Source organism: Gymnogyps californianus, chromosome 5 (assembly GCF_018139145.2).
Source record: "Gymnogyps californianus isolate 813 chromosome 5, ASM1813914v2, whole genome shotgun sequence".
NCBI classification, from domain to species: Eukaryota; Metazoa; Chordata; class Aves; order Accipitriformes; family Cathartidae; genus Gymnogyps; species Gymnogyps californianus.
The window spans coordinates 53,191,071-53,217,819 of NC_059475.1; the positions used below are offsets into that span (position 1 = coordinate 53,191,071).

The 26,749-nt window shown below is 41.9% G+C and overlaps 1 protein-coding gene across 1 annotated transcript in view; it reads right to left on the bottom strand.

Moving 5' to 3' along the window:
• Positions 1-26,749, bottom strand: part of CCDC88C (coiled-coil domain containing 88C) — a 101,244-nt gene that overhangs the window by 42,080 nt on the left and 32,415 nt on the right. Inside the window, exons 4-10 of the mRNA XM_050898460.1 lie at positions 18,425-18,494; positions 7,564-7,622; positions 5,840-5,923; positions 4,340-4,480; positions 3,406-3,590; positions 2,734-2,815; positions 2,120-2,278 (exon numbers count right to left, since the gene is read on the bottom strand). Coding sequence (XP_050754417.1) covers positions 2,120-2,278; positions 2,734-2,815; positions 3,406-3,590; positions 4,340-4,480; positions 5,840-5,923; positions 7,564-7,622; positions 18,425-18,494 — 780 coding nt within the window. The remainder of the gene's footprint in view (positions 1-2,119; positions 2,279-2,733; positions 2,816-3,405; positions 3,591-4,339; positions 4,481-5,839; positions 5,924-7,563; positions 7,623-18,424; positions 18,495-26,749) is intronic.

Here is a 26,749-nt window from a genome sequence, read left to right on the forward strand (position 1 = left end):
ACCATGTTACATCCCTGCACATATCTTACAACTTGGAATTGTAAGCCAAACAGTTTTCGAGGAAGTGGGAGGAATCTGAGCAGACACTGAACTGACTCCAGCCACTACCTCTTCTCTTGGAGGGGCGGAGGACCTGAGACAGATAAGAGAAAGCCAAGGGACCATGGAAAGTTGGATACTGGCTACTATGCACAGCTTCTGTGTTACTCCGTGACCATAAAAAAGACAGAATAGTGCCCCGTGGAATCCTCTGAATGTATCAGCATGAAACCAGTGGAGTTTGCCTGATGCTGCCACTACTCAACACTGGCAGTCCATGGCTGTGCCAACACTTGATCAATGATGGAAGAGGGAGTGGTGAGAATGTTTAACTCTCTGGCTATTCTAGACCACAGAGCAGCCTGCAGACAGCTGTGCAATGCTGCTGCATATTAGAAGAGCTCAGCCCCTAGAGCAGCGACAACTTTTGCTAGAGGCCACACTGTGGCCTGGAATTAGAAAAGTGCCATATCGATAGGAAATCTTCTTTGTCCCACTACTGTATTTCAGGGAGGTATCCTTGGAGAGCCAGCACTCATCTCTGACGTTCAATACTTTCACCAAAAACTGACAGGGTGTAAGAGGGAGTAAGGAAAGTTGGAACAAATTTGAAACTGAAGTGGAGGTCCCTTTACTGAATGATATATTAAGCAAGATTAACATGCAGACAGCAGAGCAGCGAACTGCTGGCTCTAGGACAAGCAAGGAGGCTGATAACTGAAGAACAGAAATAGCTACTCCCTTGATCTCAGATGAAGGCAAGACCAAAAACTCCTCTCCTAGCTCCAGCTAAATTATCTGAGCAGCAGGTAGAAGCTAAGCAACTTCAGTGCACAGCCAAAAGGGAAATGCCAGGATGCCACACTGATAGGTAGTGTGCCAGGTTAATGCACGACTGATTTGCCAGCTTGAGGGAGGAAACCAGAGCCAGAGCTTCACGCTTCCTAATGTAAACTGGGAATTACTGAGAGGGAAGACAGGCTTTTGTAGTCTATTACTACATTTAATAACCATCCATTTTAGTGAACCTATTCATAAGAAGCAGCAGCTAGCTGGCCCCTTAGGTTAGAGAGGGGAAAAAAAATCACCTACAAAGTAGAGTTTATAGAGCAGAAATAAGGTCTGTGTTCTCAGCCAGAGGCCTGGCAAATGTGAGTTTCAACATCACTCTTCTACCTCAGACCTGGGATTTTATCTAATTATTGTGAGGTTGTCAATTACTCAACCTCCATACGTTCAGCAAGTCTGGATATTTATTTGACTTCGGCTGAAGTGTTACTTATGTGGATTACTGAGAGTTTAGGTGAGAATGGCTCGAAGAACTGAAAGGACAGAAAATAAGAGCAGTCTGACCTAAATTTAAGGTCAGCCATGTTGTGAGCAATGAGTTTGTCTAGATGATCTCCAAGGTCCTTTCCAACCTAAAGTTAACTAGTAATTCCAGGATGGGCATAGTTGCAGGTAACTAAGCTGGCAGTACTACTGGAACAAAGCTATACATTTCTCGTTGACATACCCTACTCAGGGCACTAGGGAGGATCCAAATTTTCTCTCTTTTCTACTACAAGCAACAGTTGCAAAAAGGGGTGGCTAGAATTTGTCATCTGAGGTCATGCTTAAAAATGCCCAGCCATTTTAACAACAGTTGCATCTGCTACAAACCCATAAGGAAAAACACCCAGTCATTCATTTAGCTAATTTATACATGACATTTAAAACGTTGGTCAAAGGAACAACTCTGGAACAGAAGCATTTTACCTAAGAGTAAATTTTCAAGGCTAGACTAAAGGTCTGGATTCTCTAGAAGAAGCACCCAGAAAAGGTCTGTCCTGTTTAGCCACATAATGCTGAACTAAGCAGAGTTTATTAAAACTAATGGGTATTTATTTTTTGTGTGCACCAAGTCCTTCTTGCCACTGAAAGAAGTTTTAATGTTGCTAAGTCAATAACTATGAAATTTCCACTTGCTCTGATGTTTTGCTACAGTCAGATCAATGACAAATGATACATGAACTGGTAATGCAACAAAAGCCAAACATCAAGGATTACGCAGCAAATCTTTCTCCCAATTTTCACTTGCCTCCATGCGAGCTTTGTAAAAATCCACATCGTGAAGTTTCTCTTTGCACCGAACAAGTTCCATCTCAAGTCTCTCTACACGGTTTGCCCTCTCTCTCAGAGAGTCGAGCTCATCTCTGTATGCTCGAGCAGAGCGAGCATCTGAGGCCAGGTGGATATTCTGTGAGAAGTGAGAAATAAGCAGGGAGAAAAATCTTAGTTAATACTTTAAACCATGTTCTTTAAACTTTATTTTTATTTATTTACTTACTTATTTTAAGCGTAGGCAAATAGCATTCCCCTGGTTCAGGAGTAAGTGAATTCTCCTACTAGCCAGTAAATTCTCTACAAGACACAGAGGTTCTTCAGCCTGTTGGGACTCTGACATTTCTAATGCCTGACGCTGCATAAGCTTCAGGCATTACTAGGCTATTTGCAAGCTGAACAGATGAGACTGCTCTCACCAGTTAAGTGGAAAGCGTAGCATTGGTATGCCATAGCCATAATCATCAAACAGTTTGCTGGAGTAACTTGATTTCTTCTTTAAAAAATAGGCATAGTAGTATTTTTAGCCTCACACTGAAAGAGGCTTTTTTAAACAGGGAAGACTGTCACAGTAAAATGAGCCCATCTTACCTCTTGTTTTAATTTTTGCAGCTCTAGGGTAAGCTGCTCAACTTCATGTTTAGAATCTACAAGCTGCTCAGACTTCTCTTCCCTGAAAAGGATTAGAAAAATTTTAGTAAGAAATTATTTCTTTTTCCTGAAACAATATTGATTATATGGACACTGCTGTGAATCTGGAAAGGAAGACAGAAATCTCCTAGCATATTCCGAACATAGAGCCTCTTTGTCACGACAGCTTCATAAAACCAAGAGGTTTTTTCTCATGATATCATACACATATCACGGATCTGAGTTTGCAACTCTATTTTTATACTAAGTACCTCTGTTTAAATCTCATTGGTGCTACTGCTGTCATAGCTAGCTTCACTGGCCTCTGGACTTCCCACTAATAATTGAAAAATGCAGCTAGCAGTTGGCATTTTGAAGAAGGGAAGAGAGAGATGAGACACAAAAAGAGACATGGAAGTAGCCATCGCTCTGTGTTTAAAGACCAGTTAAGAAAGAAGAAAGATGGAACACTCATACTAGCTTCCTACTGCTATGAATAAAAAATTTGAAAGACATGATTCTGAGAGCTCCCACGGAGGCCAGTATAATGAAGCCGACAGGCACCTGCACTTCCAGGATGCACAAGACTTAATATACCAGCCTCTTTAGAAGGACAAATCACTGGTGACTCACAGCTCCTGCCGGATTCTTCTCAATTTAGCCTTTGTGTCTGCCAGCTCAACAGCAAGGTGCTGCTTGTCTTCATTAGAAAGAGGGTTGGCTGGGTTTGGTGAAGAATCTGGACTTGGTGCTTTCAGAGGACTTGGTGGTTGCTGAGACTGCAGATAATCTCTCTCTTGAGTGAGATCTACAATGACCTGGAAATATAGAGAAGTATGTAGTGTCAAGAGATAAACAGTATAATCATATATTGTTTTTCAAGTATCTAAAAATTATTTATAAATGTAGAAAATTATTAGCCTGGCATTATACAGAATTCAAGCGACAGCCAGGAGGGAAGGTTACACAGAGGAGAAAAGGAATCTCCACTATGCTCAGACCACTAAAACATTCCCATTCCAATGCTCAAAATAAGCAGTCTGTTTTGCTTGGAGAATTCACAAAAACCTATAACAACTAACAGTTTTAACTAACACAATCACAGTCAAAAGCATGACAGAAAATTAACAGGTTAAAGAAGGGGAGAAGCCTCCTCCAGAGATCTGAAGGGAAAGGAACTGATGAGTGAGCAACAGACAGGGCCGTCTTCACAGTGAAAAAAACTAGAGAAGACAATGGAACCCATGATGGTAGATACCAATGGAGAGACAGGTAAGCAGTCACTCAAATGACTGAGCAGACACGCAAAGACAAAAATCTCAAGACAAAGCCACAACTTTAAATATTTTCGTCTCTCCACTCCTCTTTACCAATCATTTCACCACACATTAGTGTTTACACAAGAATCAATGTAAAAGTCAAAATCTTTCTACAGATTTTCAGAGGTGTAGTACAAAGGTGCAGAAGAAATAGAAGCCCAGTGCACAAACAAGACACAAGAGAAGGAATGGAGCCTGCATCTGCTGCTTCAACATGAGCTCTATATGGGAGAGATAAGTCATTGTACTTCTGTGCATTCATCTCTCTCATCAATGAGTCTCTTGAGGTGGAAAACCATATTCCTAGAGAGAGACTCTAGTTCTTCTGGGGCCATATCTGGGAGCTCCAGCCACTGCAAATCAAAGACATTCTCCTGGTTGTGAGTCACCTAGGAACAGGAACAAAAAAAATGTCTTTTCACTGGTTGATTTGTAAATTTGTTTGCTGTATATGCTGCATCCCCCAGGTTCTTCTACTGATCATTTAAAAAACGTATCACATTTCACCAAAACCAGGTTGTAAATAACAAACACAACTACCTTAACTGTAGCACTACCGAGCAATTTCTGGTATTTAGATTTTTTTATAATTAAGGCTGATTTTGAAAAGTGATCAGATATATATTATGATCAATAGCACGTGCGCTTGCATATTAGAAGTATGCAGCTGTCTTACTGCAAGCACTGAGGTGGTCACCACAGGGATTTGAAGGGACTGATCCCACACTGAACAGTTAGGTTGGTGTCTCACTGAGAAGCCGCCCTGCTTTCAATGAATTTGCAATTTGCAGCTGATACAGCTGGGAGGAGCTGCCTTTAGCAGAAATGTCTCTGCTTGCTGCTAGCAGTGTACCTTTCAACTGCTATCTTACCCAAACTGATTTCCTCTGAACCATTTAGCAGAAATGTCAGGCAAGTCTCTCAAGCTCAGTTAAAGACTGTTCCTGCTTTTGTCATAATCATATGCTTAGTTCATCACGATTTTTTTTTTAAGCAGAACTATTTTTTTAAGTGTTAAGAAAAAAGTTTCTTAGACTTTCACTATTTCTTCCTCAAATCTGAGCATACCGGGCTTTATACACCTGCACGCTCTGACACCCGGCCGCAGCCAGTGCCCACTCCCAGCGAGACACACTCAGCAGGGGCCGTTTCCACAGGGCTCTCCTTTGGGTCTCCAAAGCAAGCTGGATCCTAACGCCCACCTGTATTCCTTCCTTCTACAGAAACTTTAGAAGTCCAAGAATACTCGTAATTGGATCAAACTTCTCTTTAAAAACAGAGTAGACGTCCAATGTCAGCTGCAGAGTACACTTTTCAAGACCATCTGAGCTCGGAGGCCACTGTCTGAAGCAAGCCACTGGGGAGCCTGTGTCTCACCTACCACAGGACTTAGGGACTAAGTGGCTAGACCATTGCTGCAAGGGACACTGCAGCTCCTAAGCCATACATGCTTTTCGGAAATATTACACATGTATCCTTACAACAATTCCTTCTACATAGCCTGTAACTGGCAAGCAAGGCATTTACCACTGCATCTCTTTAAAAGACCACTGAGCCAAGTAATGTTCCCAGAGCCTATCATTTTCATCTCACAATTTGATTGCAGTAACATATTCAATCTTCTTTTTGGTGAAGTTCATTAATCCATTATGAAATTCCAAGCATTAATATTTCATAGCAAAAAAACCCCTGTTAAGTCAAGGAAGGGACAGATAAAAAGTCAAAATAGACAATGCTGAGTGTCCCACCTCCTGAATGTGTGATACAATAGCAGCTTGGGTTTCAATATCCAGTTGTTTTATTCTTTCAATAAACTCTTCTTTTCTTTCACACTGTTAAAAGAAAACACACCCTGAAACAGTGCTACATATCCTAAAACTTACTCCACCATTTTTCATTTAAATAAAAAAACCAAAAAATCCCTACATTGATAATGACAAAATGTTCAAGATCTACACTTTGTCACACTAGAAGGTATAACACTTCATTGCTCCATATGGAGCTTGAACCGAATTATGCATTAAATTATTTAAACTTTTTACAGTCAGTACAATTAAGGCTAAGTTAAATGGCCGGTTTTGCTCTTTAAAAACAAGTTCAACATGCAACGAGATCAAGAGGTGGGGCAACAGCCAATGAAATCATCACAGCTTCATTAATGGGGCTGCACAAACATAAACCTACATTTACATTGCATCATTTAACCTGTCTGCTTTGCTGTTTGCATTTTGCTTGGTTTTGGCAATGAAAACAGATGCATCACTTTAGATACTATTCACATCAATGCATAATGTTGCTTGTTGGACTAAATCAACATGTGCTTTAGATAAAAAATGGGGTTGGGAAACATTCTGGATAAAAATGAGTGACATTTCAGGCAAACAGATTTTAGTAAATCTTTTACTTAAGACTTTAAAAGAGGCAGACATCTGCTATCTGTATATCTGTGATTGTACACTAAACATTATTGCCTTCTTGTAACAACTGTGCATCGTGGAGAAGTTAAGCATTACTTAAAAGGTTTTTTTAAACTAATTTACAGTGTCCTTTTGGGGCCTGGTTCTGCGTCTCAGCCATTCCTTTCACTGGGAAGAACCTCAGACCTGTAAATGGGGACTGAGGATGCACAGCAGCTTGCCAAATCAGACTTTTATTCTTTGTGCTGCAATGCAACACTGAGATAGTTCAGAGCAGCCATATGTAGACAGCTTTACCCTGACATAATTGACTTGACATAGCTGAGCAGGGTAAGTGTCCTAAGGCATGACAAAAACACTAGACAGATCTACAAACAAGGTCAATTATAAGCAAAGGCTAGCCTGCAAAGCATCTATTGTTTACCGCCACAGAGGTTTGGTGGGCAGAACACTGATTTCTTTATCTGGGAACTGTCATGCATTTCTGGGGAGTTTCCCATATACATTGCCTTTCTATTTATTTTAACAAATGCCACATAAAAATCCCCACATGAATATACAAAGTATCTATTCATTTTGGATTTTCTACACATAATATTCAATCAAAAGATTATGCAAATAAAATCAGGATTCATTAAACAAATGTTTAGACCGTTAGCTTATCTGTTTGTTTGGCATTAATATGTACTGTTCCACTCTGTATTTTAAAAGAGTAAGAAAATAAACCAACAACAATCTTGATATCAAGAACACCGTCCAAAGCTTATCTCTTCCCTCTTTGTTATCAAAGTGGACTACTTAGTTGCAAGAATACATAACCTGTGGCTGATTAAGCACTGGCAACAAACTGGGGCTACTGCTATCACAAAGCGTGCTTCCTTTCCCCTGCATTTCTTTCATTCACCTATTGTGTATTCTCACAATTTCAGCTCACAAGCTGTCTTGAGCTAGAGATTTGTTCATACAGCACTGATCTTTATGTGGATTTTCTCAGTCCAGAAAAAAATAACAGATTCAAAGAAATCTTATTTTTCAAGTTTTTAATGAATGTTCACCTGCACAGCACATCCCAGAACCAACAACAGCAGCTTCTTAATTTCATCCATACTTTTACCTAGAGAGGAAAAAAGGGAATCAATACATATGTACAAATTAAGTACTTGCAAGTGATCGTCTTCAAAATATCTGCCTGAAAAGAGAAGTAAGACCTTTGAATAAGTGCCTGAACAATGTGTCCATTATAATGTTACCATACTTTCCATGTAACAATACAGTTCTTATGGATTAGTTTAAAGTCCCAAATCCAGCAAGACTTTTTTCCCCTCGATGTGCTACCTCACCTACATTTTCTGAGGCTCTTCTGATCAATGCGGGGGGGGGGGGGGAATCCTTTAAATAGTTCAACGCATATGCCCAATGCTTGTCCCTTGTTTTGTAATTAACAAGGGTGCAAAAAAGCCCACTAAACCACCACCACCTCTTCCCCTGCTCCAAAAAACCCCACCAAAACCAAACCAAACCAAACCAAACCACCCTGGGACAGAAGCGAAGGAGGGTTACTCTCAAAGAAAGAACTTATCCTAAATTCTCTGTCTCTAAAATAGTTGCCACTCAGACTTCCCCAAGCTGAATGCCATTCTGTGCACATAAATTCTCTCCAAGAGATGTTTTAGCAAATAAATTCTGCCTCTGTTCTGCATCAAAGCCTGTTCGCACTTTGAAGCGCAAACCCCATGTGCTAAGAGGGATAAAAAATGAGTGATGTAGAAGGGAGAATATGCAGCTAACCATATGCTCGGGGAGCCGTGGCGGGGAGGAGGCACATGCAGGTTGTTACTGCAGGGAATCCTGCTGCGACCAACAGCCCTGCCGGCCGCCTCCTAAGGTTAGGAGAGAGAAAGCCGCGCCAGGGGAACTGGTGTGGCTTTTAGCCAACTCCCGATCTTGTTTCAACAAAATTAATGCAGGGATTGTTGGGTGGTAAAGAAAATTACGTATATCAAAGTTAGACAAATGGAGATGGAAGGCAAGGAGCTTCAACGAGGAAATAAAAAATCATTATGGAGTTAGGTTCAGGAAAAGCCTGTCCTCATCCACACCGAGGGAAGAGAAGGAGACAGAAACAGGCCACGTATAGTTTTCTCTCATCCCTATACATTTGCATGCTTCCTGACACAGACTGTATAACTGTAGGATAAACGCTTTCATTTTATACCCTGCTTTACTTGAGTTCAATTGCTCCTATCACTAAATAGACAGATAATAATTTGAGTGCAACTGTGTTCCTCCACCAACACCATACCCTTGTAAGGCTGCACTGGCAGAAAGTTAGAGGCATGTGCAGGACCCATGGCGGGGCGGGAACTGGAGTTAAACTGACTCATCAATTAAGCTGCCACAGCCCCCCAGATGCACAAAGGCACACTGACCTAAATTACCAAGGGGGTTACTCCCATTCTCAGAACCTTGCAAGCCAGCGTGGCCACGTGCAGGCAGCTTCGCAAATAACTTGTTTTCTGATTTCCTGATTTTAGGGCACACAAATATCCTAAACCAGTCTTTAAATGTACCTTACTTGTTAAACAATTTTTCAGCAACTTTTAGGAATGTTGATCTTTAAAATGTTTCAAGAATGCCCTACAGAAATTATCAGTATACTGTACAAATCAAGACTAGAATTCTCAATATCCAAGTCCCACATTATTAACCATTAAGATTTTGCAAGCAGGAATTCTTCTCTTCTGCAGAGACAGACGTATTTAAAACGTGCTAGTTCACGCTTCACCGTGTAAATACAATACTGTTTATTTCCCTGCAGAATATTTAAAAACTGTTTTTGAAAGACGTACGATCATTCTTATTCTTCTCCCCATACCTAGCAGCATACAGGGCTTGCTCTTTTCTGAAAAATTACAATTTAATATACAAATAACGTTTCAGTCTGCAAAAGTCTGATTGTTTTGTATCATTCTGAATAACACAACCTTAAATGTAGACAGTGTCACAAAAAAAGACCTCAGCAACAACAAAAAAAGATCCATTACTTCATGAACAGTTCCTTTGAGGGCACTACTAGACCAAGGAGATACTTAGTTTGGTCAGAAGACATTTTTTCATGAAACTGAGTTCTCATTAGAGTTTCAGCATTGGGTTTCATTCTGCATCAGCTTCAGAGCAGATCCAGACCAGAGATTAAATGCAGAGCATGCCTGTGCGACACGAGAGCAAGTTGCTAAGTTATGGAGAGCAAGTGACTCGAGTATGTCTCTCATTCTCCCAAACTTACTCAGGGCAGAACATCTTCTTCATGAGAGACTTGAAGGAGTAGCCACCAGGCTGCTTGCTCCAGATCACACCAGACAAGTGCTCTAACCCTTGTGTGCTCTGAGCACCTCCATCTGTTGACCATAAATTCCAATCCGTGTGCCATGGCATCACAGCTATCCTCAGGGTGAGCCTAGTGGCTTGAAATGACTCATTTCAGAAAACATGAGGGTTCCTTTCCAACAGTGAAAGCATCTATACCATCCTAAAGACATGCAAGCTACTTAAGCCATTCAAACCACACTCCACCTCTCTGCACCAAAGGTAGCAGGCTTTGCTATTCTCTCCATGAGATAACAGATGGGCATCGGTGATGCTGCATGACCCTGTGAGGTGAAACACCTTCAGCTATTACTGCAGAGTAACTTAGCAAGGTCAACCCTGTTCTCCCACCAGGGACTGACCTTGCCTGGAAATACCACTCCGAGACCTCGTCCCCACTCGGGCCCTCCCATCAGGAAGAGAAGCAGAGGCAGTCGTGGCAAGCCCCTTTGGCAGGGAAGGCCAAGCCAGAGTTTATAGAAAGGAGTGAGAAATTAAAAGACTCAAGGTAATCATGAGATTATTAGTTTGCTACCGTTTTAAAGATAACATTTGGCAGCCTGCTCTCCCCACTGACAGCTTTCACAGAAAACACAGCTGTCAGGATTTTTCTAAGATTTCTTTTTTAATAAATTATTTTGTGCTTGCAGACATGCTATGCGCATGTAATGAAAATGACATTGTACTACCCACTAGAAACACTTTTAAGGTTGAAAGGTCTACTTAACAGATCTACTCTGCCAGCCACACAAGTGTTTCAGAAGATCGTGTGTGACTTAAACAGTTCAGTTCCCTGAGCTTTCATTCAGATGTTGTTTCCCATGGGGCGGAGACAGTTTGTTGGCATTAAGGTGAGGTCACTCATACTCAGGCTAGGTTTGAGTAACATTTTAAAGCCTCGTAGAAGAACTTTATTTACAGGAGGTATTTAGAAGAAATAGGGTATGAGTATGAAAAAACCTCTCTACCAATCTTAAAGTGCTTTAGAGAGAGTTTTCAATTAAACCTCAGAATGAGCCAGAAAGGGATTAACTACCCCTCCCCCCTTTCATCTCACCCACAGGAGAGCTGAGATACCACACACTTAAGTGAAGTGCCCAAGGTTACTAAGTGAATCAGAAGCACATCTAGGATTATTACACAGCACAGCAGCTAAGTTCTGTACTCAGGACAGTGCATTTATCCTGTAATGTATGTTGAACAAAAGCAAGCGATCTTTACCCCCAGTTCAGTCATGCCTCCTGAACAGTAAATGATTCTGCGGTGTTTTTCAAAAGGCTTGATTTGTGCTTATCTAATAAGGTGGTAAAGTTCCTCGTGCAACTGCATAAGCAGGAATGTGCAGGCTTCCCTATGCTGGCTCATTGCGATGACACAAGTCCTTCCCTAGATGGCTGGGAAGAAAGTCTGCTGAGTCCACCCAGCCTCATTAGCTGACCTTACCAAGACAGTGTCGTCCTACGACCTAGGATGCAAACACTTAGGTCTGGGGCAGCTCCTGGCAGACAGGTACCCACAAGCTGAAACGAATGGACAGGATTCAAACTAGCACTTAAACAGAAAGGTACTAATTAAAAAAAAATCCTCTTTTCTTTTACACCTTTTTGAAAATTCCAGGGCAGCTGCTCTCAGACCACATGTTTGTGCCTGCAAGGGAGCCAGCCACCTGGGGGATTTGCAGAAAGACCATCTGCTCCCAACCGTGAGAGAGGGCCAGACGGTGTTCTGGAAAATAAAGGGAGGGAAAGCCCAAGCACCACCTGCGCATCCTGGGAGCCTCCCTGTGCCACAGCCAGGAGACCCCTCTGCTCTCACAGGGGACGGAGGGTAGGAAACAGATGGCAGGACTCAGCGAGAAGGCGGGCAGAGGGATTAGGAGACACAACAACAAAAAAATGAGGATCAAGGTACAGAGAGAATACAGACGACGAAAAAAAATGAGGGGGGTAGGAAAGATGTCAGAGAAAACAGGAACGAGAGAGCCCAAGCATTGAAATCTCGAGCTTGTGCCGCTTCTTTCTGCACATTTCTATTCTGACGTTCCTCCAGCAGAGGAGAGGGAGCACCAGCATGTGTAGTGCTACACATGGTGGCCGGTGGATGTGTGGAGAAGGTGGGAAGGGGTGAAACACACAAGTGCCTTTTTTCCCAACTGTAGCAACATCCTGAGTAAGAAATGCCTGAATACTAAATTTATACTATTGAGGCAGTGTTTTGTTATTAACTTTATATTTTATGAACTTTTGTGCCTCTGGAGGATTGTGAAACAAAATGAGGAAGGAAACCAGACATGAAAAAATACCCCAGTGAGAGTAGACATCTTTGATTATTTTAATGAAAAACAGTTTCTATAGACACTTGTTAGCAGGGACTTTGGGCGCTCTCATTCACAAACTTAATGTGTAATTTGAAAAGGGGATCTAAATAGCAAAATTTTTTGAAGAGACAGAAATGAGCCTACTTCAGGCAAATAAAACCTCATTTCCATTCTTGGTCTGAAAAAAGTTAAAATCCGCCCCCAATTAACTATGACTGTTTCAAAGGATTAATTGCCATCAGTTTCCAAGTACACTCACTAGCTGTATTAAACTAAGCATGTCTAGAAACTAAGAAATTAAACAACGCCTCTAAATGGAGGTTCAGGACCAGTGCTGTAAACTGATATTCCTTGTGTGGGCACATGAATGAGTGGCCATTCATAAGGCATGCTAAAACCAGAGGTAATTATAAAAGGTGATTACAGTGATGTGTATAGATGATAAATATACTGATGATACTCATATTGAGCACAGTGGGATTTGTGGTGCGGTAATGAATTGAAAAAGCTGTTCAGCAAGAAAAAAAAAAACATAGAGGAAGACAAAAACAGAGAGGAAATTTAATGGTAGTAGCTGTCTACTGTACAGTGCAGTGAAGAGAATAATCCTGTAATGTCAGCTGCATCGTTCTGCAAGTCAGATTCCTGGGAAAATTTTCTAAATCCTTTAATTAAACTTTCAAGCTTCTTTTCAGCTCCGTATATTCTAGAAAACTCTCAAAGCCTTCATCTTCATACAAATATGTTTGTAACTTTTATGCCCATGGCCAAATGAAATGAAGTAGGCAAAATTGCCATGGCCTGGAACAAAACAATTTAGAGGATGTGAAAGCAAGTAAAGCTCCTAAACCCAGCAGACATGTGCCTTCTCCTATGCAAAAGCTCAACTACTACTGCATTTTTAGTGGTGGCAGCTCTGTTTTTCCAATAGTCTCATGTTCAAAGCAGAGCTGCAGAAGCCCTCAATAGTCCCAACTGTTGAGTGCCAAATGGGAGCTAAACAGCAAGAACAGCATTCTCGGCTTTAGAGCTGTTCAGTTTATAATTTAATACATGTAGCACCACTTTTGGCTGTGTTTTAGAAGGAAAAAGTAAAATTTGCAGATAGCACTGGTGAACAGACAGCTCTGAAAAACACGCATAGCAAAACATATTGTGGGCTTGTTACAAGGAATAAGTCACTGAAATTGTTATACAGTGAATCATATTGAATGATCTAACAGCTCTCTGGTCTTGGACCTATGGAGTTAATGCAGTCATTAGGAGCCTTCCCAGCTCAAACAGTACAAAGCAACACTATTTGTTCCAGGAATGTGATCGTGGGATCAATTTTTCTTCCTCTGGTCAAGAGGGACCTTTCATTTAGATAACTTACCCACAGGATGGGAAAGGCAAAACTGGGATTTCATCACTGCCTCTCAGATCCACCCCAGCCCTGCAGACCGCCTGCACCTCGGTCTCCAGCTCCTAGTGCTCCCCGCATCGCCCAGCACTGTCTCTGCAGATGCTCCCTCCAGGACTCTCCTCCTTCCCTCTCAGTCTCTGTCCTGGACTGGATCATTGACACCGAGAAAGAGGGTTCTCCTCCACCATTCTTGCCACTTTTAAGCACTTCCCTCAAATAACCATCTCCATCATCTCTTCTCGCCATATTGCTGTCATCCCCAGCCTCCTCGCTTCTCTGTCAGCTTTCCCTGGGGCTTCTCTGTATTCGTGCTAGAAGCACTGCTTCCCATGCTGATGACTGCTTTGTCCTCACATCTCTATTCAATCTGCAGCTCTCCTTTAGCTCTCTCACTGACAGAGAGAACCTCTCATTTCACTTGTTTTTCCCCTCCCAAGTGCCCCTGCCTTCCTCTCACTCCTCTCTGCAAGACACTCAGTAACAAAGACATCAACCTGACAGTCACCTGGTCATTGCTGACTCACGCTGCTCACCACAGCCTATTCCTTCATTCAGCTTTTGTATGGGTTTTACTAACTTCTACTCAGCCTTCTCCTCCCTGTTACCTCTTTCCAAGCTTCCCGTCAGCCCTCAGCCAGGTTCCTCTTCCTGAAGGAAGTTCTATTTCTCCACTTCTCTAACCATTTCTTCAGCACATCTTACCAGTGATCATCTACCTAAGGGTAAGATTAAGATGAGCTCCTCTTGAAATCCTATCCCTCAGACACTCTCCTCCTTGAATACATTCTTTGGAACAAGTACCATCCCAAGTCTTTTTGTTCAGCACCTTCCTCTGTAGTGTCTAAGCGGGGACTGGTTCTCAAAACCATTATACAATATGGCTAAACAAGAACTTCCTATTTTTTGTACACATTTACCCCATCAATTTTAGATATCCAGAAGTTACATTTTTGCATTCTTTATCCTCTCTTCCCACTTTCTGAATAATGCCAATGATAAGTCAGCAACGGATAAAATAAAATTTAAAAGACCACATTAAAAAACCCAAACAAACAAAAACAAACCACCACATTTTAAAAGATGTCAGTAACTGAAGCAAAATTTCTGGTTGTAATTAAAGGAGCTGGAAGATGGGAACACATGGATGACCAGCAACTTTCTTAAAACAAACACATCAGGTACTTTCTTCAAAGAAAGAAAGATCTAACGTGCTGACAAAAACCAGCAGGTCAATGATAGGAAATTATAGCTAAATAAAGGACAGCTTTCAAGTGTGCAGCTTCCCCAGGAACCAACACTGTGGTTACTGCATTATGAGTCTCCTGCCAGCTGTCACTCAGGAAAGGCCATGACAAGAAACTAGTCAGCCTTTTCCACTGACACTTAGCCAGCAGAGACACTGCCTTCTTGGCCCAGACATCTCTATTCAGTAGCATTCTTGACGCTAGCAGCCCAGGCTCTGCCCACTGCCCATATGACAGAGAAAAGCAACAGCTCTTGGTTTCTATTTTCTTCTTTACCCATAACAGTAGCCTGTACAGGAGAATTAAAACTGGCATTGCAGACTTTAATCTGCTTGCTGAAGAAGTGGATGCTTTACTCTCAGCTTGACTTTACTGCAGAAGTGCCAGGACTATGAGTTTCAGTGATCCAATATCTGTAAATTAATACTCTTTTCTGATATAAACCCTTTTTTGTACATACACACACTACTGCTGCTAAGAGCAGCAAAATAAAATCTTCTGCCAAGGTTTCTGCCATTTGTTTGTTCTGGAGATGGTGATTACAGTGTCATTCCCCATCACTGTAGACAGGGCTCATTCAGTTTTCCTTCTTTGGTAAAAACAAATGCATTGCCCTTGGCACCAGCATGGGGCTAAGGCAGAGATAGAACGGACATGCAAAAAGAAGTAAAAACCACAGCAACAAAACCTTTCATTTCAGAAATGTGGTTCTAAGGAGAAGTCAACTTCATTTTCAGGCTAAACAGCTTTCATTTTGTCTCACCAAAGACACTAGACTCTGGATACGAGCTCATTGGCTTCCAGGTCACTTTTGATGTGATACCTCATGTGACAGATATCCTTGCCTAGACAACATGGCCAGACAGATGTTTTTCTCCTTGTCCATTCCCTTCCTCACTTTTTCCAATTTGTCATGTATGTATTTTTCTCTCCATCCTCACATATTTTTCTTCCCACACTTTATTTGCAACAGTTCCTTCACACTTTAGGGCAATTCTGCAAAACTCTTCTGGTGTGTACATATTGCCACAACCGAACTGAGTATACAGGCACACAGGACAGAAAACCTGGAGGACAAGCATTTTCCTATGGCAGACTGTATCCTGGGTCACTTGCAGCAAGGAGTGAAGTGAAATGACTTTCAAGCAAACAGTTGCTGCTCTGGCTTTGGCAAGAACTAACTCACTCACATGTCTATGATGTGCAAACACACATGTATCAGATATATTTGTATGCACAGGCATGTAAATATAGTGTTACATATTAGATACATTAAACTGTGAGACTCAGAGGTACTCAAATATTTGTAGTTTGGCTACAAATATGTACAGATTGTTTAAAAGCGTGTTTGTAAGTTGGCCTGTTTAAGAGACTGGTTGACAGAGTCCCTTGGGAGGCAGTCCTGAAGAGCAAAGGAGTCCAGGGAGGCTGGACATTCTTCAAGAAGGAAATCTTAAAGGCGCAGGAGCAGGCCGTCCCCATGTGCCAAAAGATGAGCCGGTGGGGAAAAAGACTGGCCTGGCTGAACAGAGAGCTTTGGCTGGAACTCAAAAAAAAAAAAAAAAAAAAAAAAGGAAAGTTTATGACCTTTGGAAGAAGGGGCAGGCAACTCAGGAGGACTACAAGGATGTCGTGAGGTTATGCAGGGAGAAAATTAGAAGGGCTGAAGCCCAACTAGAAATTTATCTGGCTACTGCTGTAGGAGACAATTAAAAATGCTTCTATAAATACATTAGCAACAAAAGGAGGGCTAAGGAGAATCTCCATCTTTTATTGGATGCAGCAGGAAACATAGTGACAAAAGGTGAGGAAAAGGCTGAGGTACTTAATGCCTTCTTTGCCTCAGTCTTTAATAGTAAGACCAATTGTTCTCTGGGTACCCAGCCCCCTGAGCTGGAAGACAGGGAAGGGGAGCAGAATGAAGCCCCCATAAACCAAGGGGAAATGGTTAGCGACCTGCTACACCACTTAGACATACACAAGTCTCTGGGGCCGGATGGGATCTACCCAAGGGTGCTGAGGGAGCTGGCGGAAGTGCTCACCAAGCCACTTCCCATCATTTATCAGCAGCCCTGGCTAACCGGGGAGGTCCCAGTTGACTGGAGGTTAGCAAATGTGATGCCCATCTACAAGAAGGGCTGGAAGGAGGATCCAGGGAACTACAGGCCTGTCAGCCTGACCTTGGTGCCGGGAAAGGTTATAGAGCAGATCATCTTGACTGCCATCACACATACAGGACAACCAGGTGATCAGGCCCAGTCAGCATGGGTTTATGAAAGGCAGGTCCTGCTTGACTCACCTGACCTCCTTCTATGACAAGGCGACCCGCTTAGTGGATGAGGGAAAGGCTGTGGATGTTGCCTACCTAGACTTTAGTAAAGCCTTGGACACCGTTTCCCACAGCATTCTCCTGGAGAAACTGGCTGCTCATGGCTTAGACAGGTGTACTCTTTGGTGGGTAAAAAACTGGCTGGATGGCCAGGGCCAAAGAGTGGTGGTGAATGCAGTTAAATCTAGTTGGCGGCCAGTCACAAGTGGTGTTCCCCAGGGCTCAGGATTGGGGCCAGTTCTGTTTAGTATCTTTATCAATGATCTGGACCAGGGGATCGAGTGCACCCTCAGTAAGTTTGCAGATGACACCAAGCTGGGCAAGAGTGTTGATCTGCTTGAGGGTAGGAGGGCTCTACAGAGGGATCTGGGCAGGCTGGATCGATGGGCTGAGGCCAATGGTATGAGGTTCAACAAGGTTAAGGGCCGGGTCCTGCACTTGGGTCACAACAACCCCACGCAATGCTACAGGCTTGGGGACGAGTGGCTGGAAAGCTGCCTGGCGGAAAAGGACCTGGGGGTGTTGGCCGACAGCCGGCTGAATATGAGCCAGCAGTGTGCCCAGGTGGCCAAGAGGCCAAGAGCATCCTGGCTTGTATCAGAAAGAGTGTGGCCAGCAGGACTAGGGGAGTGATCGTTCCCCCGTACTTGGCACTGGTGAGGCCGCACCTCGAATACTGTGTTCAGGTTTGGGCCCCTCACTACAAGAAAGACATTGAGGTGCTGGAGCATGTCCAAAGAAGGGCAATGAAGCTGGTGAAGGGTCTAGAGAACAAGTCCTATGAGGAGCAGCTGAGGGAACTGGGATTGGTCAGCCTGAAGAAAAGGAGGCTGAGGGGAGACCTTATCACTCTCTACAACCACCTGAAAGGAGGCTGTAGCCAGGTGGGTGTTGGTCTCTTTTCCCAAGTAATAAGCAATAGGACAAGAGGAAATGGCCTCAAGTTGCACCATGGGAGGTTTAGATTGGATATTAGGAAAAATTTCTTCACTGAAAGGGTTGTCAAGCACTGGAACAGGCTGCCCAGGGAAGTGGTTGAGTCACGATCCCTGGAGGATGTGTAGATGTGACACTTAGGGACATGGTTTAGTGGTGGACTTGGCAGTGCTAGGTTAAAGGTTGGACTTGATGATCTTAAAGGTCTTTTCCAACCTAAACGATTCTATGATTCTATTCTAATTTACGAAAATAAAACAAATATAAATTTTATTTAGCATTTCAGAGGAGGGGGTGAAGAACCCAACAAACTACTCACCAGAAAGAGGATCTTTGCCAATCATTAAAACATTTGGTAAATTCATTACAATCAGCTGCTGGAGGACCTCCTAAACAAAAGAGAACAACAGGCAAAGTTCAGCATGAAGGAATCCCAATCAATCACCCCACAAAGAATACAGAGCTCCATCGATTACAAAGCTTTTAACATACTGGCAGGTCAGAGGTCACAAGAGGAAGCCCCACTTGAGAGAGAAACCACTATTTGAAGATAGCATCAGGTTGTACAGCTAACATACACTAATCGCCTCTTTTAACAATGGCTAATATAGAACTTAAAAGGTCCCATGGCACTAATCAGGATAAATGCACAGCCATGCCAGGCACACCAATCAGTCATGCCTTTACCCCAGGCATGACCTGTATTCATTTGATGTTCAACATACAGCTGCTGTCATGTTTCAGGGCGTATAAATGCAGCTGGTTCATCAAAGGTACCTAAGCCATTCTGTGAAGTTTGAGTAATTCAAATAATTGGTTAAATTATTTCATGGGTCTGAGATTTTAATGATGGGCTGGGGAAGCGGGTGTGGGGGAAAGCTACTGAACAGGCATCTGGCACTGCTCAGAGAAACTGGATGTAAAGTTCTAGATTTGTTTGCATTGTTTTTAATGGGGAGAAAAACAGATTTAAGTATGTCATGAATCTCATTTAAAGGTCATTTTATTTTGGGGGAGACGAGGGAAGGTAAGCGCATTGCTTGGTCAGGTTCAACATCTAAATGTCAGCTGCCTGAAGCTACTCTGAAATGACAGAATGGGCTTAAGGGAATGGAAAAGCTACAAGCCCTGGGGCAGGCAAAATGCTTAAAGGTGGACAAATAAATACATTGCAAAGGGGACTCTGCATAATAATACGATCAGCCATGCACCCCAGTAACATACAGAGCACAGGAGTACAGTTGTTAGCTTCAACCTGCAGTTACCAGCACTCACTTGTGATGATCTGAATAAAATATTTAGCAGGCAAGTATTTCACATAAAAAGCCTGGGAGGAGAATGGCTGTGTGATTAAAACACTGTGCTGGGATTCAGGAAACAAAGGTTCGCACATACAAATCTACCAAATGTTTGGCAGGTGCCTTTTCCCCGCTTGTCTCCATTTCCTAGCCACTAGGAGGGCACATGCATTGATACTTGCAGAGCATTCAGAGCCAGGGGAAAAAGCACTGCAGCCGAGCACAAAAACATATTTCCTGAAACAATCACCCATTCACCCGAACGCTTCCCCTCCAAGTTATGCCATTGTTATTTCTCTGCTTTCAAAGTTACCATAGGAGGAAAATTAAGCCTGATTGAAAGAGGAAATATTTCAGTGAGCCTGCAGCATTTGATAAGTAATCAGAGTGGATATTCTAAAAAAATGTTTTGGACATAACACATTTCATTTTTTTTTTCCTCTGATCCAAAACATACTCCTCAGCAGTCTCTCTCTTGGATAAAATAGAAATATCTCAGTGTCACAGCTGATGGGGTTTTTGGTGCTGTTAAGAAAGAAGCCTCTACAGACCTTTATGCAATGTGAAGTTTGGCTAATGCAGACCAAGCATTCGCTGAGTCATTAGCCAAATGCATTTTATAGTTCATGCATTTGAGACACGTTAAAGTTTGTTTGCACCTGTTACCAAAACAGGTGCAAAACCTATTGGATTTAACAGCACATGGCTGGACGGCAATACCTGCTATGACAATACAGCATGCCACTGAGGCTTTAAACAAAAAATCAGAATTTGCATATACCGAAGTATTGAGCTTTAACCAGCAATTTCCATGGCAAAAAAGAGAAAGACTTGTGCTTCCAGTCACCCAGCGTGTGGAGCGGCTCTGAGGCAGGAATGCATAAGGAATTTGCGTCGTCTTTGTGTAATCATCAGATCGCTAGCTATTTAACTGGCAGACACAAAAGACATTACAGCTAACCTTTATGCTGTTAACATTCCCATGAGCTCCTTCTGTAAAATTATTTGAGTATACCATCCAACATAACCATGACTGAACGCCCTCATAGGTGTTTGAACTTAGTATTTTCTGGCAAGAATCTGACAGTCACCGAATTCAAGCAGAAACGGCCCCAAGTCTGTGAAGAGTGATTTCTTAATTCAGATTGAAAGATTCCAATTGTTGCTTGAGGTGATACTCTGACCTGTTTATTTTTAAAATAAATTATTTAAACAGGTAATTATCTTTATTGTTCTAAACGCCTTCACCTTCAGATTAGTGCTTGTGATGATAATATCTAGCTGTTACGCAGTGCAGCTCACCAGTAGATCTCAACACTTTATAAAGGAAGGTCAATGTCATTGCCCTCCTTTTTCAAGATGAGGGAAGTGAGTCAAAGAAACAAAGTTACTTCAGTTTAATAAACTATCCTCTGTTAACAGAGATGTACCAATGAACCATTCACCCACACAGTTACAAGTGTGAGATAAAATGTGTTAACTGAAAGCTCTTACACTGACACTGATCAATTTAGCTCAGATTTTGCCCAGGCTAAAACCACAGAAAGTTAGTAAGGCTCAGCTGACACCCAGTGACTGACCCAGTAGCTGGGATAATGTGACCATGTCTCAGATCCACTGCTTAAAATTCCACATCTGGAAATACAAAGTCCCCTCCCCTAACAGCAAACTTCTGTCCACTTACCAATATTTTCTTGTCTTCCTTATCTGAAGCAGCAATAACACAGGTTGACAAATAAAATGCTGTGCCTCAGTCTGGCCTCTCTGTTCCCCTCACATCTTACCATCCCACCCCAAAGACCCCGCACAGTCAAACTTGGGCTTCAGGCAGGGCGCTGTGCTGTTACAGCCTGTGTACCGGCACCAAGGACCAAAGGGCTCCACGGACCCGACCGTCTCCCAGGGTACAGCTACACTGGACATTGGGTTAACCTGGACACGCCACTGAAGCACAGCCAACAAAAGAAATGGTAGATAAAAAGTAACGTTTCCCCACAAGGGCAGCAAGTTATTGTATTATATAAAAGGATGCTGTTATGCTTGAAATCAAACAAAGCTGCGAGACACCGCAGCAGAGGAAGAGATGACATGTATGTGTCCTTCTGCCTCAGGCAACCGGCATGGCTAGGGGCAGCACGCCCAGGCAGGAGCTGCTGGTGAGCAAAGCAGGCTTTTCAAACACTTTACATAGCCCACAAAAACCCACAGTACTCCAGAGAACAACTGTACAAACAAAAAAATCTAATTCCTCCTGTGAGAAACCTTTTAATCATTTTTACAGCACAACTAAAGCTTGGTTAAAACAGTAAAGGTTACATCAACAACATATGGTAACAATTTCCCTGATTATTAGAACAATCAGGGCCTGAGCTGCCAGCTTTACACCTAGACCATTAACCAACTCAGAGGCCAGCTACTGCAAGTCAGGAATCACCTCCCTCAGACTACTATTTGCCTTTTTTTTTTTTTAAATTGTTGCTAATGAGATTTCCATGAAAAAATAATGTTGGTATCAGAAGTGTTATTTAAGGAATCCAATTCAAAACAAATCCCTGTCAGGCCTTAGTACAGCATCTGTAGGTGCCTGAAATGCTCCTCTGCCAAAGATAAGGATATTTTAAGCTTGAAGAGATTTGTCCAAAATCTCAGCTCTTTTGACAGCAGTGACAGTTGCAAGAATGGATGCTTCTAGTTAGCAGGTCAACACCACTATCGCAAAATACAAAGATAGGCAGACAAGTCTTACACTGCTTGAGCCAGACCCCCAAACTCAGTAGATAAAGCTCACGAAGGTTTCTGCATGCAGAGTTACGTGACCCCGTATTGATAGGGAGGGCTTTCTAAGTGAAGGTCAAACTGGGTGTTCAGTCCTTGATCGCTCCCTCTGCTGTGCTTGCCCACAGAGATGTGGGGTATGAAGCAGGTGGAGACAACTGGCAGATCTGAGCAACAAGAAGAATACTGCCTAAGCCACAGGTAAGTTTTGCTGAAAGCAGCTAGGCATTCCAGGACTGGTACCCCAAGGATTCAAAAACATTAAGTTACCTAGAAATCATGAGGTTAAACATAAATAAATAAATGCTGCTTTTTCATTAGCAGCCTTCTGGCGTCTAAGCCCTTGCTTCACATTTGCAAGCTCTTTGCAATCACTTTGCTAAGAAAGGAGCTTAAAAAAAAAAAGCCAACATTCCCCCACATTGATTGTAGCAGTCAGGGCTTTAGGAAAAATCAAGACACGTACGAGATTCAGGATAAAATTCTAAGCACTGAGTTAAGCGCTTAGGCTTATTAACAGCATGAACAAACATATGCATTCCCTCCGTCTAAAAGTTTCTAATTTGTTTCTGGAGTGCTGAGGCACATTTTACCTACTCTTTTTATCCTTCCAAGATCACACACACCGGATGTTTCCTCTCTGCCTCAGCTCATCAGAAGAGATGCAGTGGCAGCTCTCACTCTCAAGTCACCATGGTCACATATTAACGTTTTATTTACCTGGAACAGGGTAAGTGGGCCCCTTGTAATTTTGTAGGAACAAAGTCTCCTTGGCCCATACTACACTTCAATGCACATTTGCTTCTTAAAAATACACATGCAACAGCATGGAATAAAATGGTCTTAAGGTATTATTCTTGGCTGCATTTTTAAGTGCCAATGTAAGCACACCAATGGCTCTTGCAAAGAATGCATTGCTAGGAAAGGAGTAGGTAAAATTGTCCTTTCCATGGCTGAGAGACCAGGCACATAAGCTTTACACAAAAACTTTCCCCTGCACTGCAGTACAGCACAGCATTAATGTAGAGTAACCACTAGCTTCTCATGCAGAATTAAATTAACCTCTGCCTGAATCCTAAACAAGAAGCGAGTACTAAATAAATTATGTAAGAAGAGCGGCAGTCTACCAGCCATTGTAATTCAATGCTCAAGCCAAGCAATTCCATTTAAGTATATTGCTTGGCTATAAAATGCTAATTGCCCAGCTGACTGGGAGCCAAATGGTGCTTTCCTACTTAAAATACCCATGAGGAAAAATCATCACCAGCTTTTTTTATACCAGCAAGAGCAAAGACTACCTAGTCAGGGAATCTGGCTTCCATTTCAGCTACAACTCGGGCCAACCGAGCAGGAAAGTTCAGCAGAGTCCTATCTGTGCGGCACAGCCAACATCTTTGTCCGGTAACCTCAGTATCAATCTGATCCCACAAACATCCTTGGAGTGGGAAACATTTGTTGAAGGAGACACTACATGCTCAGATAAAGTCTCAGCAGGAGTCAGTGGCCATCTGCACCAGCTCAGAGCCTCCCAGCAGTAGGATGGGGTGGCAGCTTTGCCCCTACACATCTTAACATCCCTTTGGGTGCTACTACAAAGACAGGCTGGGAGCTGCGTTTCCCAGGGAAAGTGCACTCCAAGTCCAAGTGACAACTGAACTCAAGTTTTTCTGGAATCAGAACTCTAAGGAAGAGTGAACGCTCAGGCTAACGAACAAGTTTCAACATTAAAACATATTTTAAACAGCAAATTGAGACACATGGGTTGTTTTTTAAATATGGTTTTTCAACGTTTCCAGTTTTGTTCTAATATAATAATGAAAATAAGTTATTCTGCAGCCTACAACAAGGAGGTTATGTTTTAAAAGAAAAAAATTTGTCTTCCAATATAGATAAACTATTTTTTTAAAGTTTTTTTTTTATTTCGCTGTAATTATCTGAGGAGTTATTAATGGTGTCAGGGAAATAATTTATAGCAAGATTCTGTAAACTGTACAGCAGGGTCCCACAAAAGATGAGACAAGATGAAACAAGTTGTTGCAGGGGAATGACAAGGAAGTGAAACACAAACAGATATTTTATTGAGATGTTTTCCATGTACATCTTACCATGCAAGCACGCCTGATGACACTATGCGTGTGACTCAGTACTCACTGTTTCCCTGCCAACACATTATATACATGACAAAATTTGATTAAAAACTTTGCTCATCTCTGCAACAATTGTATTTGTTACGTGATGGACTAGAGGATTAGCTGTCTTTAAAGGGATTTTTTTTTTTTTCTGAAAACCAGGAAATTACAAAGCATGCTTCTAAAGACCCTTCAAGTGGAAACCCAAAAGCCACTAAAATAACTGTTGCCTCATCTGCTGAAAATAATCAATTCTGACAATCATAGCCTGGAATCTCACTGGGAGGGGATGTGAAGGAATCATACCTAGTCTTAGCCACGCTCAGCCTGTGCAGGGTGCAGATAACCCACCAAATGACAGAAATATACTCAATGTAAAGGTATACCATATAAGATCAGGCTTTATTGAAAAAAAAAAAACCACACACATATGCAATTTGGATGGCACATAATAGAGTATCATATAAAAAAAACCCTAGAAAGGACCCAGGCACAATCATGCACCCAATTCATTGTTATGGCTCAGGTTTTCTTATTTGCATTAGAGTTTATTGCCAGCAGCACCTTTGACTAATTTACCTACTTTGCTGAAAATAAAAAGCCTACTGATACATCCTCAACTTCTCTCTTCTAATCATGTGCAAGTGATTTCACATGTTTATAACAGTATCCAGACAAATCACTCTCGACTTCTATTTTATTTCACCTTAGATTTGTCTTGGGGTGGTTTATGCAGTAACAGGGAATACGAAACGTGCTGTGTTAAAGGCCTGTCACTTGACATTACAAGTATAACCAGCTAAAATGCAATCCATCTGTTCAACACGCTTCCAGCTAATCTATGGTGGTCTCTAAGGACCATAATAATTTAGCCTAACACACATTAAAAAAACACCACAGGCCATCAGAACAGACTTGAAGCACTTTTGAATTCTCTGAAACTCAGCACCAAGCACACTCACTTGTTTTATAAGGAAGACAGTTTTCCCATGCACAGTTTGAGCATATTTTGCTGGGATAATAAAGCCAGAAGTTTTCACATCAAACTCTAAAACTGAGCAAGTATATTTCAGCTTTTAACACCAAAGCTTGGTACCAAAGTACATTAGCCATGCAGAGCTCCGAGATAAACTCTACTCCACTGCCCTTGTTCACTGGAGTGAAAAAATTTACAATATTAAAATACAGCTTGCCATCAAGAAACAAACACCAATCCAATAAAAGCATTTCTAGGAAGATTATGTGTAAGGTGTGTTTTCTACCATTTCTCTTATTACAAGTATTTCTAAAACCTGGTTTTTTATATGTTTATATGGAACAGACACAGTAAACACCTAACTGGGTACATGATAGTAGGTCACATAAAATACATTGAATTCGTTAATACAATTTCTATACTGCCATGAAGAAGTGCAAAAATAATTAACCCAAGGCAAGCATATGGTGAGTTGTGGGGCTTATTTAGTGGTTCAGAGCTAGAGATCTGCATCGCAACTTCAACACTGCAATATGAGTCCTAGGCTCTGAAAAAGCGCCAAGAACTCCAAAGAAGCAGCCAGCCACTGGAGTGACAATCATAATGCAATGCCTGAAAAAGCAACAACCAAAAGTACAGGACTACAAAGGAGTTAGAGACGGGAAGATGAAGGAACACCGGTTACACATCATAGCAATACTGCTTTTCTAAAGATTAATAATGAGCAGAAGCTACATAGTATAAACGTACACACATTTTGCACTTTTGCCAGTATCATCAAGTCATTTATTAGTATAAATGTTGTTTGAAAGAGAATGATGCATCTTGGGGAACACTCTGTAAAACAAACTGTTAATCCCAGAAGGGCACAGAGGCATGTGTGACAAGAACCATTTTGAGGTTCTCTAGTATCAATATTGAAGTGTCAAATCAAAGCCATCAAAGTCTAAATAACAAAATAAATCTGTGAAACTAGAAAAAAAAATATAAAGCACACACAAAAGAATAGGATACTTTCAGGATTTCTAATGAATTCCTTGTTATGAACAATATTTTAGTAGCAAACAGAAGGCCTAAACAGATGCGATCAAGTTTAATGTGAATGTATGAGTCAAATTTCATCAGTGACTAAGGGCAATAGAAGTAAAACAAACATCCAGGTTGGCTGTTACTAATCTGATACTCTTACTTCCTGTTTGAAGCAGGAACTCACTAGTAATTTTCAATCTACCCCTCAGTCCCCAAAAGAAACAAGCTGCTTTACCCTGCCACTCTTATTAATGCTGAGTAACATCCTACTGTCTCAGTAGCCCTCTTGACTGCCATGGGGTCAGCTCACAGAGAAAAGTATTTCTCGTTGCTAGCAAAAGGTGCCACGCCTCACCTTTGCTACATCCAAACATCCTTGGAGTTGCTCAAATACAAGGTAGTTAAATGCCTAGAAACAAGCATAGACATGCTTGGTC